We start from the raw sequence: 16,152 nt of genomic DNA, 5'->3' as shown, positions 1-16,152 counted from the left end.
TATGGTGTCCATTTGAAATTTCTAAAAAGACAAATATTTAAGAACGAAGGGAGTATATAAATGACTAACAAAATAGATAGTACTGCCTCTGTAAAGTTCAATAAGACATTTTAGGTCACTAAAAGAGAGAGTATATGGGGCTGTTAGAATTGGATCCCCTGCACGCCCAACCAATATTTTGGCGTTGTCCGAAGCACTGCAACTTATTTGACTGGGATCCAAAGTGTTGGCTCGTCAACTCACCCTGCCTTTTCCTCTGTACTTCTGCGTCAATTCATTGGTGAAACTTGATTTGGCCACCAAATTTTTGGTGCGCCTGCGACACCCACGATTTGGCATGGCGCTCCAGGGCAACAACTAAACATCCCATATGTAACTAGCCACTTTTAGTAACCACAATTTTCTAAGCATAAATTACAGACAATAACTATTACGACAACAAAAATACTAGGTCACTTTACGAAGCGTTCGTTTTGCCTAGCGACGGCTAGGGTTTACAACTCCCCTCTAAGCACCACCAGAGAGCCCCGTGGATTCGCTCCCCCCCCCCTCTGGCTGCCGCTCTGGTGGCCGGTGGCGGGGAGGAGAATCCCGATGCCTCTTCTATGGCTAGTAGTCTAGGTTTAGGGGTTTTAGTCCTCGCAGGGCGGTGTTTGGGCGGATGCCGACGCTTCTTCATCGAGTAGGTCTTCGTGGCCATTATCCTCCTCGAGTTCATCCATCTTGACGGAATTGACAGAGCTCCGGTGTAGATTCCTGCTGTCTCCATGAGATGGTGAGGTTAGGGCTTCTCGTCGTACATGTGCGGCGAGGAGTTATGGTGTCAAGTACCTCAGATCAATTTAAGGGTTCAAAGACGACGACTGCTGCTCTAGGGCGCTGGTCCTTAAGGGCACGTGCACGAAGACTTCTCGACTGTCATCGACAAGGTCAGGCCGGCTCTGGTAAGGAAGCGACGACGCGTCGGCAACACATTCTGGTGGTAGTATTAGTTGTTTGGTGGTCTAAGTATCCTGATGTAATTTTTATTGTCTGGGAATTCGTACTTCTGATAAACTTTTATAAGAGATCCAGCGGTTTTTTCGAACAACAACAACAACAACAACAACAACAACAACAACAACAATTGTTCGGTTCATTTTCGGAAAAATGCTAACTGTAAGTTATGTGTAACAACAAATAAACTAAATAAGGCAAATGTTAAAAATCCGACGTCATATTTTAGCATTAAATCCCGAAGATTTGAAGTTACTTTTTTTTTAAACTCAGAACACTAACGTTTTAGCTATGCACTACTCCACAACCTGAGTGTATATTGTTTTGATCAAGAAGCCTTGGCATCGTTGGAGAAGTCGGTCCCTCTGCGTCACACGCAACGCAAAACCACACACGCGCGCTGATCCAACCGTACGATCGCAAGCCATGGGGCCGCCTCGCCCTCACGTGGCAGCAACGGGGCCGCAAAGGCAATGAACCAACATCCATCACGTGCTCCAAGCACCCCGAAAGCAGTTCCAAAAAAAAAAACAGCACCCCGAAAACCTGTATCCGCACCGTCCATCGCCAAACCCGGCCGTGTCCCGGCCGCCACGGCGGTCCGAACCGCAGCGCACGCCGGCCGAGCCCCGAGCCCACGTGTCCGGGCCGGCCACGCACCGGGTCCGGCGGCGCCAACCAGCCTTATCTCCACGGGGCCGCCACGTCCACACGCCCCGCCCGCCCGTCGCCGACGCCCGGGTCCCACGGTGCAGGCGGGCCCGCCCGCCCGCACCAGCAGCCCATCATTGACTCGTGCGCCCCTCGCCTCGCCTCTCCTACACACACATAAATATCCCCGTCGTCTCCCACCCCTCTCAATTTGTTCTCTTCTATCTATTCCTCCACCCGAATTCCTGTTCCGCCAGCCGTACACAGCACACCACTGCCTGCCTGCCTGCCTGCGCGCGCGCCGCGGCCATGGCGGACGCGCCGGTGGAGCTGCCGGGCCGGCTCGCCATACTGCCGTTCCGCAACAAGGTGCTCCTCCCGGGCGCCATCGTGCGGATCCGATGCACCAACCCCAGCAGGTCAGTCAGTGGTGGGTGGGCCGGGCGGGGCGGGGCGGGGCGGGGAGCGATTCCGGCGTGCGCCGATTGGTTTCCGCTGGCCTTCCAGAGCTCGCGCCTGGGGGTTTCGGGGCCTAATTTTGGTGCGCTGTAAGGTATAGGAGGGCTGGGGCGAGGGGATTGATTCCCCGTGCTTAGGTTTTCTCCGCCGGAGCGATCAGCCGGATTTGGTAACGCATCAGCGAGCTAGCTGCCTCCGGATTTTAGACGCCTCTTTCTTCTGTTCCAGAGTAATTTTTTGGAACTAATAACTGTAACCTGCGTGGTTCAAGTAGAATTTCTGCCCCCTTCTCTTCTGCTCTGGAGTATTGCTGTGTAGTACTAATCCGTTTGTCTCCACCATTATCAATGATTAATCAACTTTTACCCTGGTGACAACCACCTTTGATGTGGAAATTTAAAAGTTCTTGGTGCATTTTGGTGCTCTTGTTGGTCTCGAGGTGGATTTTTCAGCGTGTTGCCTACTTTTACGGCTGACCAATTCAGCCTCCAATTACCCACCAGTCGTTCAGTGTTCGAATCTTCTAGGTGCGGTTTTGTCAAGGGGGGTTACTGGATTTGTTTTCCCTTGTTGGTGTGGCATGTTGGCGTGTGTTGACTTGCTGGGAGGGGAATATTATGCCCTTTTGGTTTGGATTTTGACTCCATCAATGTGGTTGTTTTGGCCTGCAGTGTCAAGCTGGTGGAGCAGGAGCTCTGGCAAAGGGAGGACAAGGGTCTGATCGGAGTTCTTCCTGTGCGGGACTCGGAGGCTGCAGCTGTTGGTTCGATCCTGTCGCCTGGTGAGATAGAGATTGCAGCTCCTTGTTCAGTTAGAGGAGCCACTTTGTAGAAATTGTGGACCTGCATTTTCTTACTGGAACTGCTCTTGCTCTCGTAGGCGTGGGCAGTGATTCAGGTGAAGGAGGCCGCAGGTCGCCTGGTGGTTCTGGGGGAGAGTCAACCAAACAGGATGCAAAGAGTGGGAAGGAGCCCATTCACTGGCACAGCCGGTAGGTATCAGCGTTTGCTAATCACATATGTATTTTACCCGTGAACCAAGTTCCGAAGATAAAAAGCCTTCAAATATGACAAGTAGTGCCTGCTTCAAACATGATAGGAGCTTTGACATGGAGTGAGCTGTTCGCAAATATAACCATGGCATGCAATATTTCATTCTATGAACATTTGAAAAATAATGTAAGCATTGGTTTATTCTTTACTGCCTATGCCTTGTGTGGCTACTGGTAGTGCGACAATGCATTGGCTACTGGCGCTTCACATATCTTCCATGAGCTTCACATATCTTCCATGTGATCTACTTGTTCTCTAAATATTAACCATCTGAAATAAGATACTTCAGTTTTTTGTGGTACAACTTTCCACCCTGCATTCAGTTTCCCAGTCGTTGCACGCATTGCATGTGCCAGTTATGTTTTCAGTTTATTTTATTTCTGAACTCACTATGTTCTAGAAATGGTTTGGCTATAACCCTAGGATGTGTTGGATCTCTATAATTACACGAACTGATGAAATATGAAATGTAGCACATAAATCATATTTTCATATGTTAGAAGTATAGTAGATACATCTTACATTTGTGGTGTTCCTGTTTCCCTTATGCATTCTTTTAATCCAAATTTGTCTTCACATTCACTCCTTCCATGTACAGGGGAGTTGCTGCTAGAGCTCTGCACCTTTCAAGAGGGGTGGAGAAACCAAGTGGAAGGGTTACATACATTGTTGTTCTTGAAGGCTTATGTAGGTTCAGTGTTGAAGAACTCAATGCAAGAGGGTCGTATCATGTTGCCCGTGTTTCACGACTTGACATGACAAAGACTGGTAAGGCCTTTTTTTAAAGAAAAAATGTGTGCACATTTTCTCACCATTTCATACACAATCATCATCAAAGGCTGGTAGCCACTGTCTGTATCACCTTTTTTCTGAATCTGTCAATCTGCTGTCTCTGGCCTGATGATGTTGATGGTTTGTTAACATAGTATAATTTTCTTCTCGTGACATTCTTTATTAACTCATGAAGAATCTAAAAGATGTTGTGTAGTGCAAAACCTATGTGGTCATGTAGCTGCTTTGCGTTTTAAAACTTTGTTAGATATATTACATTTGGGGGCTTACATTACTATTGTGTCTTTGGTTTCCTAGAGTTGGAGCAGGCAGAGCAAGACCCAGATCTAATTGCTCTTTCGAGGCAATTTAAAGCAACTGCCATGGAACTAATTTCTGTCTTAGAGCAGGTAAGAAATTCAAGGAGAGCTTGATGATCCTTTTACCGCTAAATTTCAAGGTTTGGTTTCTTATGATTGCACCGAGTAATAGGGAGATCTAATGGGGAGAACTGAAGATTGCTAAATTTTGAAGATCACGAATCTAGTAGTAATGACGCAAGCAAAGATTTCCTGACTTCCTATCAAAACCGTAAAAGGCACCTTTTCATGATCATTAATGGTTATCTTTTGTTTGCTCAAAATTATCACTTGGTCTGGGTACCCTAAAAGGCCAAAACCCTACTTATCAGTGAATTTTGGCTTAATATTTTTCTGTTGTTTTTGCAGAAGCAGAAGACGGTTGGTAGGACTAAGGTGCTACTTGAGACAGTTCCTGTATACAGGCTAGCTGATATTTTTGTTGCTAGCTTTGAAATAAGCTTTGAGGAGCAGCTTGCTATGCTGGATTCAGTTGACTTGAAAGTGAGACTTTCCAAGGCAACAGAACTTGTAGACAGGCACCTGCAGGTGATGATCAAGAAACTCTATGATTTGTGAATTAGTTATAACTTGTGTTAAGGTTCCTTGTGCTTTAGTAAGTTTGCTTTCTGTGTGAATTATTTATTTGATAGTTCTCTCAAGTTTATTCTTTGCAATGGACAGTCAATTCTTGTAGCGGAGAAAATAACACAGAAGGTGGAGGGGCAGCTATCAAAATCCCAAAAAGAATTTCTGCTGCGCCAGCAGGTTTGTTTTTCTCTCCATATTTTCAATGTTTGATCAACTGAAACTGAAATCACATTCCAGCATGTGTATTTCTAGATATCTATAAAGATATATAAGATGGAAACGATCATTTTCTTATAGAGGATATTGTCCTAGTTGAGTTGGGCAAGTTTGGTACCCATGGTCTTTTGTGCAGCATAAAGTTCTATTTCCAATGTGATGATGACCCTCCCAGTTTTGCAGATGAGGGCTATCAAAGACGAACTTGGTGATAATGATGATGATGAAGATGACATTGCTGCATTGGAAAGGAAGATGCAGAATGCAGGAATGCCAGCTAATATTTGGAAGCATGCCCAAAGGGAGTTGAGGTAACTATCATATTCATATCCTTTTTAACGTGCTTACATGTGGTACAAGAGGTCTTTTTATCCAGCTAGTCTTTGATTGCAGGCGCTTGAGGAAGATGCAACCTCAGCAACCTGGATATAGTAGCTCTCGAGCTTATTTGGAACTTATTGCGGACCTTCCTTGGCAAAAAGTAAGTGAAGAAAGGGAACTTGACCTTAGAGCTGCAAAGGAGAGTCTTGATCGTGATCATTACGGGCTGACCAAAGTTAAGCAAAGGATTATTGAGTATTTGGCTGTCCGTAAGGTTGGTAACTTGACTTCTACATGATCTTTTTATGTGCCTATCCTAATTATTCTATCTCATGGAGATGCATTAATCTGCTTGCAGCTCAAACCGGATGCCAGAGGTCCAGTGCTGTGTTTTGTGGGGCCACCTGGTGTTGGAAAGACATCTTTGGCTACATCCATAGCAAAGGCCCTAAATAGGAAGTTCATAAGAATCTCTCTTGGTGGTGTAAAGGATGAGGCTGATATTAGGGGCCATCGAAGAACATACATTGGAAGCATGCCAGGGCGCCTCATTGATGGACTAAAGGTTAATCCCGTTCTATTTCTCATTTTAGAATTATCTAACATTGGAGGACCAAATTTGCTATATGTGTTAATGTATCCTTTACTATAAACTATAAAGTATAAACTACCCTATTTGTTCTTGTAATCTAGTTAGTCTTGGATTAATAGCGTAACAGCCATTACAAGATATTTTTGGGTGTCCAGTCAGTACAGCAAATTTCTGCTGTTAACTCCAAGTTGCTTTCCATTGAATGAATCTACTCATCGTATACCTATCACTGATATGATTTTAAATTCCCCAATAAGCTGGCAACCCCATTGTACTGCCTATTTTAGCTTGCTATAAAGCTGGGCCTAATGACCTTTTTGCGGTTTTTTTTTCCTTTGAATGCTGCAAGAAAAGAGTTGTGCTACTACCAGATTAAATCATGCTGATATATTGTTGAAATAAAAATGCAGAGGGTATCTGTCAACAACCCAGTGATGCTCCTTGACGAAATTGACAAGACTGGTTCTGATGTACGTGGGGATCCAGCATCAGCACTGCTAGAAGTACTTGACCCTGAGCAGAACAAAACATTCAATGACCAGTATCCTTTCATTTTATTTGTGTAACAAGTGCATCTTATGATTAGTTGGTTAGTTTCTTAGTGAAATTGAGAATCAATCCTCTAAAAGATGTTTATTGGGATTAGGCACATATTGGCTATTCAGTGTTATCACTTCTGAGTACCTTCTACTGCCATCACTACGAGTATTGGGATTGGCACATATTGGCAACCTCTTTTATTCCCCCGCTCTTTCTAAGAGGCTATGTTTTTGGGTTACTTTACAACTCTGACGCACATCACAGAATATGTTGGAAAATAGACTATGCTATCTGATCTACTATCTTTATTTTATATGTTTAAAATTCCTTAACACATTTTTTACCAGCTATTTGAATGTCCCATTTGACCTGTCAAAGGTTGTATTTGTTGCAACTGCCAACAGGATGCAACCTATTCCCCCTGCCCTGTTAGATAGGATGGAAGTCATTGAGTTACCAGGCTACACGCCTGAAGAAAAGCTGAAAATAGCCATGAAACATCTCCTACCAAGGGTATTGGAACAGCATGGCTTGAGCTCCGCATATCTTCAGATTCCTGAGGTATGGCACAAGGACTGTCTTCTGCTGCATTTCTTTTCTGTTAACTATTTTATTTATATAGCCCATGACAAGCAAGGTGCGAATTGCTCACAAATATCTGTTAGAAGAGTAAAAATAAATGATCCTGTTGAATGCTTTTGCTATGTTACTTTCAGTTCTCTCTGAAGCAAGAAGATATTTAGGCTAGTGAATGGTGATTTCCCTCCTTGGCACACAAAATGAAGTTTTTAATGGAAGAAATAAACACATTAAATTCAGTTATATAATGGCAAGTGCAGTGTACTTATGCTATTCTATTGTGGTAATGAATGCACCAATGAAACTACAGTGTGTGTAATTGATCTGTGCTGTCTTTTTTCTAACAACGAGAAGATGTGATACCAGTAGGATTTTGGGCTCCATAGATAAAAAAAATGGAAACTTAAAACTACTTCCTGATGCTTGTCACCATAGCACATGCACAGCTTATGAGGGTGCCACTGGGGCAGAGTTTATTGACAAGTGAAGATATTGATAACTTGCTTCCTTGTTAGTTGGGTTTACTCATATGAATAACTAGGTATAAGCGAAAAGGTCTAACTACCCTTTAATGCAGTGGTGAATCTAGGAAAAAAGTGGAGGGCTAGGCTCAAAGTTAATGTGATTAAACTAAATGCTTTACTAAAACAAAATTTGGATCTATTTAACGAGAAGCCATTATCTCCTACATATAGTGCAAATCAGCTTGAACTTTCCCAGATTAGTACCGGGCACAATTGTATTTCTTGGATTTTAAAAATTATCAAAATCTTGAGGAGTGCTTGAGCTACCTGCATAAAAATTGTGTATAGTCATGTTATTTCTCTTCACTTCTGCAAATCTACAAAGTTGCACTGGACATTAAATCAATTAATAACCCATAACTAGTAATTACAATGGACAAGTAGATATTAGTGTTATCGGCTTAGCAAATTGGTTTGAGGATTTGAAAAAAACACTTTGCCAATGCGCCCACTTCAACTATTCAGTTCAAATCGTGGCTCCTCCTTTTTGTGCGCCCCCGCCCCCTATTGCTAGCAGGCAGTGGGCTCCTGCAGACCCCACCCAACTCAGCTGCTCGCCTGCTCCCTAATCCCCAATCCAACCAACGACCGCCACCGCTAGCTGTCGCTTGCTGCTAGGTTAGCGGCGGCACGTGGTTGCTGGTACGGCTGTGGTTTGCGGGTGATATTGCCATATGTCGCTTTTCCATAAACACTTTTTCTTAAAAAGGATCACGTGTTTATAAAAAAATTGTTCTCCTAACTTGAAAATTACATGGACATTTTTATATGCACGTGAACATTTATGTTGTGACAAGCAAACTGTTTACTCTCCCTTTTTAGTTACATTCACAAAGCTAGAATAAATATTAAAGAAAGTACCCGCACGCGTGATATGCTACTGGTGTAGTAGTAGCAGCCGGCTGTCTGGTTTTATTTTTACAAACTCACAAGTATTTCTTAGCAAATGAATCGCTTTGGCGACTCAGCGTGCTTATGGCCAGGCGCAAGTGAGCCAGCATCGTATAGCATCGCCTGGCTGTTCGTGCACAGAACATTGTGTGTGGGCTTGTGGACATGGTCAGTAGAAGGGCTAACGGGCTGGACCTGATTAGTAGTAATAAAATTAATTTTTGATTTTTTTGGAGGGCAGGGTTCAGCCTGTTGAAGCCAGATAGTCTTGCATGTGCTTTAATGCACTAGTCCGATTCAAGCCGGGTCTGGTCTTTCCTAATACTTATCGTGCTGTGAACAAAGGTTCACCCCAATGTGTTTGGAGTCTTCAACTGTTTGTGTTGCACCGAATAGCATTGGATTCATTGACTTACAACAGTTCTTACAAGTTACGATGGACTGCTTTTAACCTCATCATTTATTTGTCATCTTCTCTTTTATTTGAGTATTTATTGGAGCTCGCGATTAATCCATGCTTACTTCGTTCCATTCATCTGTCCAGGCTGTAGTCAAACTTATCATCGAGAGATACACACGGGAAGCTGGTGTGCGTAATCTTGAAAGAAACCTAGCTGCATTGGCTCGTGCAGCTGCTGTCAAGGTTGCAGAGCTAGATAGTACGCTTAGACTTGGCAAGGAAATGCAGCCAATAACTACAACTCTACTGGACTCGAGACTCGCCGATGGTGGTGAAGTTGAAATGGAAGTTATTCCTATGGGCCAGGACATATCAAATACATATGAAAATTCATCACCCATGATTGTTGATGAGGCTATGCTAGAAAAAGTGCTTGGGGTATGCACCAAAGTTTCAGTTTCTTCATGATAAGCTACACTGTCTTATGTTTATGTTATTGTATCTTACAATGGTACATTGCATCGTGCTGCAGCCTCCTAGATTTGATGACAGAGAAGCTGCGGATCGGGTGTCATCCCCAGGAGTGTCAGTTGGGCTCGTCTGGACTTCTTTTGGTGGGGAAGTTCAGTTTGTAGAGGCTGCGGCCATGGTGGGTAAGGGTGACTTGCATCTGACAGGACAACTTGGCGATGTAATTAAGGAATCAGCACAGTTAGCTCTGACATGGGTACGCATCTTCTTCTCACCTATCTCCCTTACATGGTGTCATATCTTACTTGTGTTGGCATGACCTCCCATTGTCATTTGAAGGCGTTCTAAATTTTTATTATAGGTCCAGCAGTGTATTTGCTTAGTTGAAACCATGCATCATCAACTCCACTGTGCTTAGCTGTGTGTTTCTGCATATCGAGTTGAGTGATGTTTTTAACTTAGATATCATTGGTTGATTTTTACAGGTGAGAGCAAGATCTGCTGACCTCAATCTGTCACCTACTTCTGATATTAACATATTGGAGAGCCGTGACATTCACATACATTTTCCTGCTGGTGCTGTGCCGAAGGATGGTCCTTCTGCAGGAGTGACATTGGTAACATCACTGGTGTCATTGTTTAGTAACCGGAAAGTCAGAGCAGACACTGCAATGACAGGAGAGATGACTCTTAGGGGCCTAGTGTTGCCAGTTGGTGGTGTTAAGGATAAGGTACTATATTATGCTCCTGATATCTTCCGTGTTTCTTGGTTGCTCTGGAAAGATGGAAGGCTGAACCATTTACCATGTTGTGCTCTTGTACTACACTTAACTTCAAAGTTTCTCTGGATTCAGGTGCTTGCTGCGCATCGATATGGCATCAAGAGAGTAATATTACCAGAAAGAAACTTGAAGGACTTGGCTGAGATTCCAGCTCCGATCCTCGCTGGCATTGAGGTATGTCATTGCTTATTGTTAGTTGCTTTGCTGGTCCTGCTACTTTATGCAGCTTGGTTGTTGAGGATATGCTATCAGCTACTATGCTACACAAATTATTCAGCATAAAAGACTCATAATTAAGTTTTGGATCATGTGTTGAGCTAAAGTATCCCGAATAGCAAGCCGCTTGATATTATGTTGTGATCGTTTCTCTCCTCTGGATGTAATTTGTCCGTCAAAATGTCTGTCACTGACTTGTATTTAATTTGCTGCTGGTAGGTTCTGCTCGTGAAGCGCATTGAGGAAGTACTTGGCCATGCTTTTGAGAATGGATTCCCTTTGAGGCTACACTCCAGTCTATAGCACGGGCAAATACCAATTGGCGCCTGATGTGGCATTTCCTCGGTGGCCATTTACTCGTTTTGAAGATTCGTCGCTATTCACCGCCCAGATATCTACAAATGAGCGTTGAGCGTAGGCGAGCAATTGCTCCGTTGGAGCGAAATCTCATGACGCCAGCGTTGCTCGTCCAACTCAGTTAAGCTAATATGCGGAATGTGTATATGGATACTTGCTATCCACAAAAGCGGCAGGGAGATCTGCTCTGGTCTTTGTGATTGTATTTATAGAGGGATGCTCATCTATCTATGCTCGGTTTGCTATGGTAGCAAGGAGGTCCACCTGTTGTTGTCGGTTTGGGTGTATATGTAACCTATTTCAGCCAGGGAGAATTGAATGTTGCAGTATCATAAATAAAAAAGAGATAGCACAAGTAATCATCGTATATAAAGAGTGAAAAAACACACTAAAACGTGCCTGTCGGAAAAAAGTTGCTCCCTCGGATCCAAATTAATTGACACGGTCTCTAGAATGTAAAACATTGTCGGCTGTGTCAATTAATATAGATCGAAGGGAACATCTTATATTTGTGAACGGAGGCACTTCTTTCCTGCGATCACTTTTGACCCGTAAACTCACACTTTATGGTTATTTAGTTTTTAATGGGTGGAGAATGTTTGGTCTCCTTTGGTATAGATAGTTTTATTTGATTCTATGTTGATGGAGATAAACTTGGTTTTCGGTTCTCTATATTTGAAGACTTCTGAGAGAGACATCGTGACAAAATGAGTTACAAGAATACCACTAGAGGCTGGCGCGCAATGCACACACTTAACAGATTCAAGTTCATGAATTTCAACTGGAAACCAGGAAAAATTTAGAATCCAAAATTGGATTGAACACAACAACTTAAAATAAAAAAGGGACACATTCGAACTACCTCCAACTGATAAATCTCAATCAATGAATCTAGTAGATCTGCACTAACTTTCACCATCATCAACGAAAAATGCCATGTCTAGCAGCACATCGAGTGGGCACTGTAAAATGAGCCGCACCAGAGGCTGAAGCAAGGCCAAATTCATCTGACTAAACAAAAAACCTGAAGATACACTAGCTTGGGGAAAACAGTACTATCCTAGGACGGCCAATCTGAGCTGCCTGCAGTTCATGATTCTTTTGGAGATGTAGCTGTGGCTGTTTGCACTCTCAGGAACCACAACCACCCGTCCGACAGCGATGCAGGGCACCCATTCAGGGATCAGGATGAGCAAGAACACCTCAATCAGCTGCGCTATGATCTGCATGTTCCCTTGCGGCAATCCGAAAGTGTCGACCATTTCCAGAGCCACAGAAAGGCTGGTATCTTGGTCCACATCGAACGGGAACTCGGCATTCTTAAAACAACCTGAAACAATTTTGATGTGTCAGTATAGGATTAAGTGTTAAGTTGGTTGAAAGAGGTTTCTTGGGTGGCTCTACTTACCACTGGGATCAGGAAATCTTAGTGATAAATTAACATGGTCGGTGACATGCATATCGCCTTTCAGTGAGAATTCACCCTTCCATAGCATGAAACTGGCAGACTGCCGCCCATCTTTAGTCACACTCGAGACCAGAGAGACTGAAATAGGAGGCGCAGGCGCTGGGATAGGCTTGTCTTTCTGGAGGAAACAGTTCTTTAAGAGCTCACTTGCACAAAGTCTTTCAGCTGCCGGAGCCAAACAGATTTCTATGAAACCTCTTACTTCTGCATCTTCAACCTTGGAAAGCACAGCTGGTTTTATACCCTATAAAAAAAACATTGGACGAAAATCAGTTGCAGTTTGATAGATAATCTTTCAAAAAGGATGGGTACTTTGTGGACCCCAAAGCACTTACTTCAGAAATTTTCTTGTATATCCATGGCTTGCCTTCGCATTCACTGTATGGATATTCACATGTCACCATTTCAAGCATGCACATCCCAAATGAATATATATCCACCAACTCATTGTATTTCCCAGTGAAGAGTTCTGGTGCCATAAACTCTAATGTGCCTGCATTTTGATGACATAACTCTTGTTAGTACAAGCCTTCCTAAAAATGCTATTTCTAAAACAAAGTACGCTGTGAGTGTGTCGTATCCTTGAGAGTAAATCTACAGTAAACAGAATATATGTATATATTTCACACATCTGTAGCTGTTAGAAAAACACAATGTCACACACCTTTGATACTTCTCATTTTCCGTTGATGCAAAAATGTCGCCAGACCAAAGTCGCCAATCTTCACTTGTCCATCATGACCATTTATGAATATGTTGTCACACTTTAAATCCCTATGAATAATCGCCGGCTCTTGACTGTGAAGGTATTCCAGCCCTGTCAATATCTGTATTGCCCATCCTCTCATAGCCTTCATACCGACTTTGTTGTGCTTCTTACGAAACCTGGTTAACATTCCAAATTTTAATGATCAGAATGTACAGAATGAAAGGGCGATAAGAGTGAACTCTATGTGTGGTTAAATTTTGATCGAACTTTCTCCACACAACAGCACACTCATGCATAACAGAATGAAGCAAAGTATTACGAACGAGTCAGACTGGTGGAGCTAAAGAAAAGGTACATACTGCCTCAAACTGCCGGATGTGCAGAGCTCTGTGATGATGTTAACTGTCTTCTTATTCTCATCAATCCATGAGGCAAACAACTTCTGAATGTTCTTGTGCCTCAGCGTCTTCAACAGACTGATCTCCGTATTCAGTTGTGCCATCTTCTCTGAGGAACCCATGACAGAATCATCAATCCGTGTTTGGCACCACGCGACCTCATCGCCCTCCAGCTTATCGAAGGCCTTGTAGCTATTGGCAAAATAAACATCAAGGAACACATGATGAACAAAGATCAGTCTTGCACGGCCAAGGGATAAATTCCAACCAGAAAAGAGTACAGAAATAGGTAAACTTGTAGACAAATAAAAGCTGGAGTTACTTAGGCTATATATAGGTTGGAATTTTGAGTAATGCAGCAATGCGAACAGATTGGCGAGATTAAAGCGTACAAATATGTTTGCCATGAATTTGCCGAGGTTTACCAAAATAAAAGGCAAGAATTTGGTCAGTTGATAACATGGTATTGAAACATTGTTAAATATCGTGCTTCATTCATAGATGACCGAATCTGGCCACCAAAATCGAGCGCGAAATCGCGATCTAGACGGGCAAGAAAAACAGCAGATGAGACGAGCGATCGAAGGATGCATACACTGTTTTGACGGCACCCGATCCCAAGATCTCATCGTACTGCACGCGCAGCAATCAATAAAGAAACACGAATTAGATATATATCTAAATCTAAAGAACAGAATTTACCAACAAAGTAAGAACGGCAGCGCGCAAGAGGGAGGAACTCGGAAGAGGACAGCGTGCGCACGTACCCGGATGAAGCGGCCGGTGGGATCTGCCTCGGCGTAGGCCTCGTCGTCCGGCGGCTCCGTCTGCTGCTCCTCCGCCTCCACGGGATCCATCCCCCCTCCTATCTGCCGAGCCGAATCGCTGGTGTTTCGAGTCTCAACAACTGCTTCCCAGTTTCCCTCCCTCCCGGGCGGCGGAATTTATGGGAGGGGCTCGCTGCGGAAGCCAGGGCTCCGTGTCCGTCGGATCTGGGTTTGGACGGGGATCGAGGGGAGCGCGGCGGGTTCCGGACGGATCGAGGGGCGTGGAGGTCGTTGGGGGAAACTCGTTGAATCAGGATCTGAAACGGCCGGGAGCTCGGGATTCTAGGGCTAATGTTTCTGATCGGCAGGCCGATCTCACGCGTGATCGGTCCATCTGCGCGCGCGCCGTGTGTGGCTCGCGGGCCCACCCAACCGATTCCTTCCTTCCTCATCTGGAGGGACACAACCTTGACTACTAGGGGCCCCGCCGACTTTGCTGCAAGGGGGTCGACAATGTCGTTGCGAGTGGTGCTCGCGCTGCCTGTGCTCCGGCCATGGCCATTGTGCTGCGTCCGTCGTGCTAGAACCGACGTCGGGGAATGTTGCGACCGCAGTATGTGCATGCTGGAAACTGACACCGCGAATGTTGCGACTGTCGTTGGTGAAGCTGCAACCGAAGGCGGAAACTGGAACCGGCGGCGGCCCGTGCTATGACCGTCGTGTACGATCGCCGTTAGGGTAGCTGCAGCCTGCAGGGACCCCTGCTACAACCATTATTTTGGCGGAGCTGCAACCAGCGGCGTTCCATGCTACAGCCGTCGCCATTAGGGGAGCTGCAACTAGCGGCGACCCCCTGCTACAGCCATCGTTTTGGCGGAGCTACAACCAGCGGCGATCTATGCTACAACCGTTGTCATTAGGGGAGCTACAACCGGCGCGGCCCGTGCTACGAACCGTCGTTTTGACGGAGCTGCAACAGGCTGCAACGCGTGCTACGACTGTTGTTCGGCGGAGCTGCAACCAGCGGGCGACAGAGCTGCTTGATACTCTTTCTGACGTTGATACATCTTCCGTTGTGCTACAACCGTCATTCGCGCGGAAGCCATCCCACCGGCGATGTAGCGGCCAACACGAAGGCTAGCACGGCCCACGACCAAACATCATGTGGCACGGAGGCCAGCCGACCCGGCGGCCAACCATCTCGGCTGCACGGAGGCTAGCACACCCGACGACCAAACATCATGTGGCCCGGAGGCCAGCCCACCCGATGGCCAACCATCCCGGCTGCACGGCAGCCAGCCCGCCCGACAGCGACCAGAGTGAGGATCCAGCTTGCTTCGGCGGCCATCCAGGCCAGCGTGTCGCTAGCCCGGCCAGCGTCAACCAACAGTATGGGGATCGACCAGAGGGCTCGATCTCGATCCAAACTTCAATTTTGGGGGAAGTTAGATTTGTTTGATTGACATGTGGGTCTCACATGTCATAACTGTCAACATAACGAGTTGACACGTCAACACTGACCGGTGGGCCCAACATGTCATAATCGAGCTTAAGCGGCCCAAATCGATCACTTTTCTAACTTGATAGTTTTTAGGAAAAAATTAAAAGAAAAGTGGTAGCTTTGGGTAATTGTTCTCAAAGTGCCAGTGATTTGTCAGGTCAGATCAAATTGTGGTTATTTTTGTTTCAATACTCCTCTTTCATCATTCTATCCCCATCGAGCCGAACCTTATCCATACCACCGGCATTGAGGTATTTCTCCAACATAGTTGGTCCACCATCCAAGAGAGGGTCAACAAGTTTGTTGGTTACTATACACAAGTGGTTAGCCGGAACCAAAGTTGCATTGGAGTCCAAAGGCATGCAGCTTTGGAGACGAGTTTGTACCAACAAACTGAGGGCGAGTCATTCACATTGTCCCATTTGTTGGTTGAAATTGAATGGGAAACCAAAATGGCAAACTGCCGTTGAGAAGCTCAAAGGCAACACCAAGAAGATGAACAAAATTATGGCTCTAGCTCCCATCAATCTATTAAACTGGA

General features: G+C 44.9%; 2 protein-coding genes across 3 annotated transcripts; one reads left to right on the top strand and one right to left on the bottom strand.

The window, feature by feature from the left end:
• The first annotated feature begins 1,864 nt into the window (after window positions 1-1,864).
• On the top strand, window positions 1,865-11,135 carry LOC119302612 (lon protease homolog 2, peroxisomal-like). Its single transcript, XM_037579650.1, has 17 exons — window positions 1,865-2,066; window positions 2,778-2,887; window positions 2,986-3,097; window positions 3,757-3,926; window positions 4,248-4,339; window positions 4,658-4,837; window positions 4,973-5,056; window positions 5,279-5,406; window positions 5,489-5,690; window positions 5,775-5,981; window positions 6,419-6,549; window positions 6,896-7,109; window positions 9,087-9,380; window positions 9,475-9,669; window positions 9,899-10,144; window positions 10,268-10,369; window positions 10,631-11,135. Exons 1-17 carry the CDS (start codon window positions 1,957-1,959, stop codon window positions 10,712-10,714), a joined length of 2,661 nt encoding a protein of 886 aa, XP_037435547.1. The 5' UTR covers window positions 1,865-1,956; the 3' UTR covers window positions 10,715-11,135.
• Window positions 11,136-11,599: 464 nt separating this feature from the next.
• LOC119302611 (probable serine/threonine-protein kinase WNK9) lies at window positions 11,600-14,426 on the bottom strand. 2 transcript variants are annotated; one of them, XM_037579649.1, is made up of 7 exons: window positions 14,111-14,424; window positions 13,939-13,976; window positions 13,305-13,535; window positions 12,901-13,121; window positions 12,572-12,729; window positions 12,177-12,480; window positions 11,600-12,098 (listed from the first exon to the last, which is right to left on the bottom strand). In XM_037579649.1, exons 1-7 carry the CDS (start codon window positions 14,198-14,200, stop codon window positions 11,824-11,826), a joined length of 1,317 nt encoding a protein of 438 aa, XP_037435546.1. In that variant the 5' UTR covers window positions 14,201-14,424; the 3' UTR covers window positions 11,600-11,823. The 2 variants fall into 2 exon arrangements, with proteins under 2 accessions (XP_037435546.1, XP_037435545.1); XM_037579648.1 differs by lacking the exon at window positions 13,939-13,976 and having other exon boundaries at window positions 14,046-14,426.
• Between the last annotated feature and the right edge of the window lie 1,726 nt (window positions 14,427-16,152).

The sequence above is a fragment of the Triticum dicoccoides genome, chromosome 5A (genome assembly GCF_002162155.2).
Source record: "Triticum dicoccoides isolate Atlit2015 ecotype Zavitan chromosome 5A, WEW_v2.0, whole genome shotgun sequence".
NCBI classification, from domain to species: Eukaryota; Viridiplantae; Streptophyta; class Magnoliopsida; order Poales; family Poaceae; genus Triticum; species Triticum dicoccoides.
This window is presented reverse-complemented; position numbering and strand designations above follow the sequence as displayed.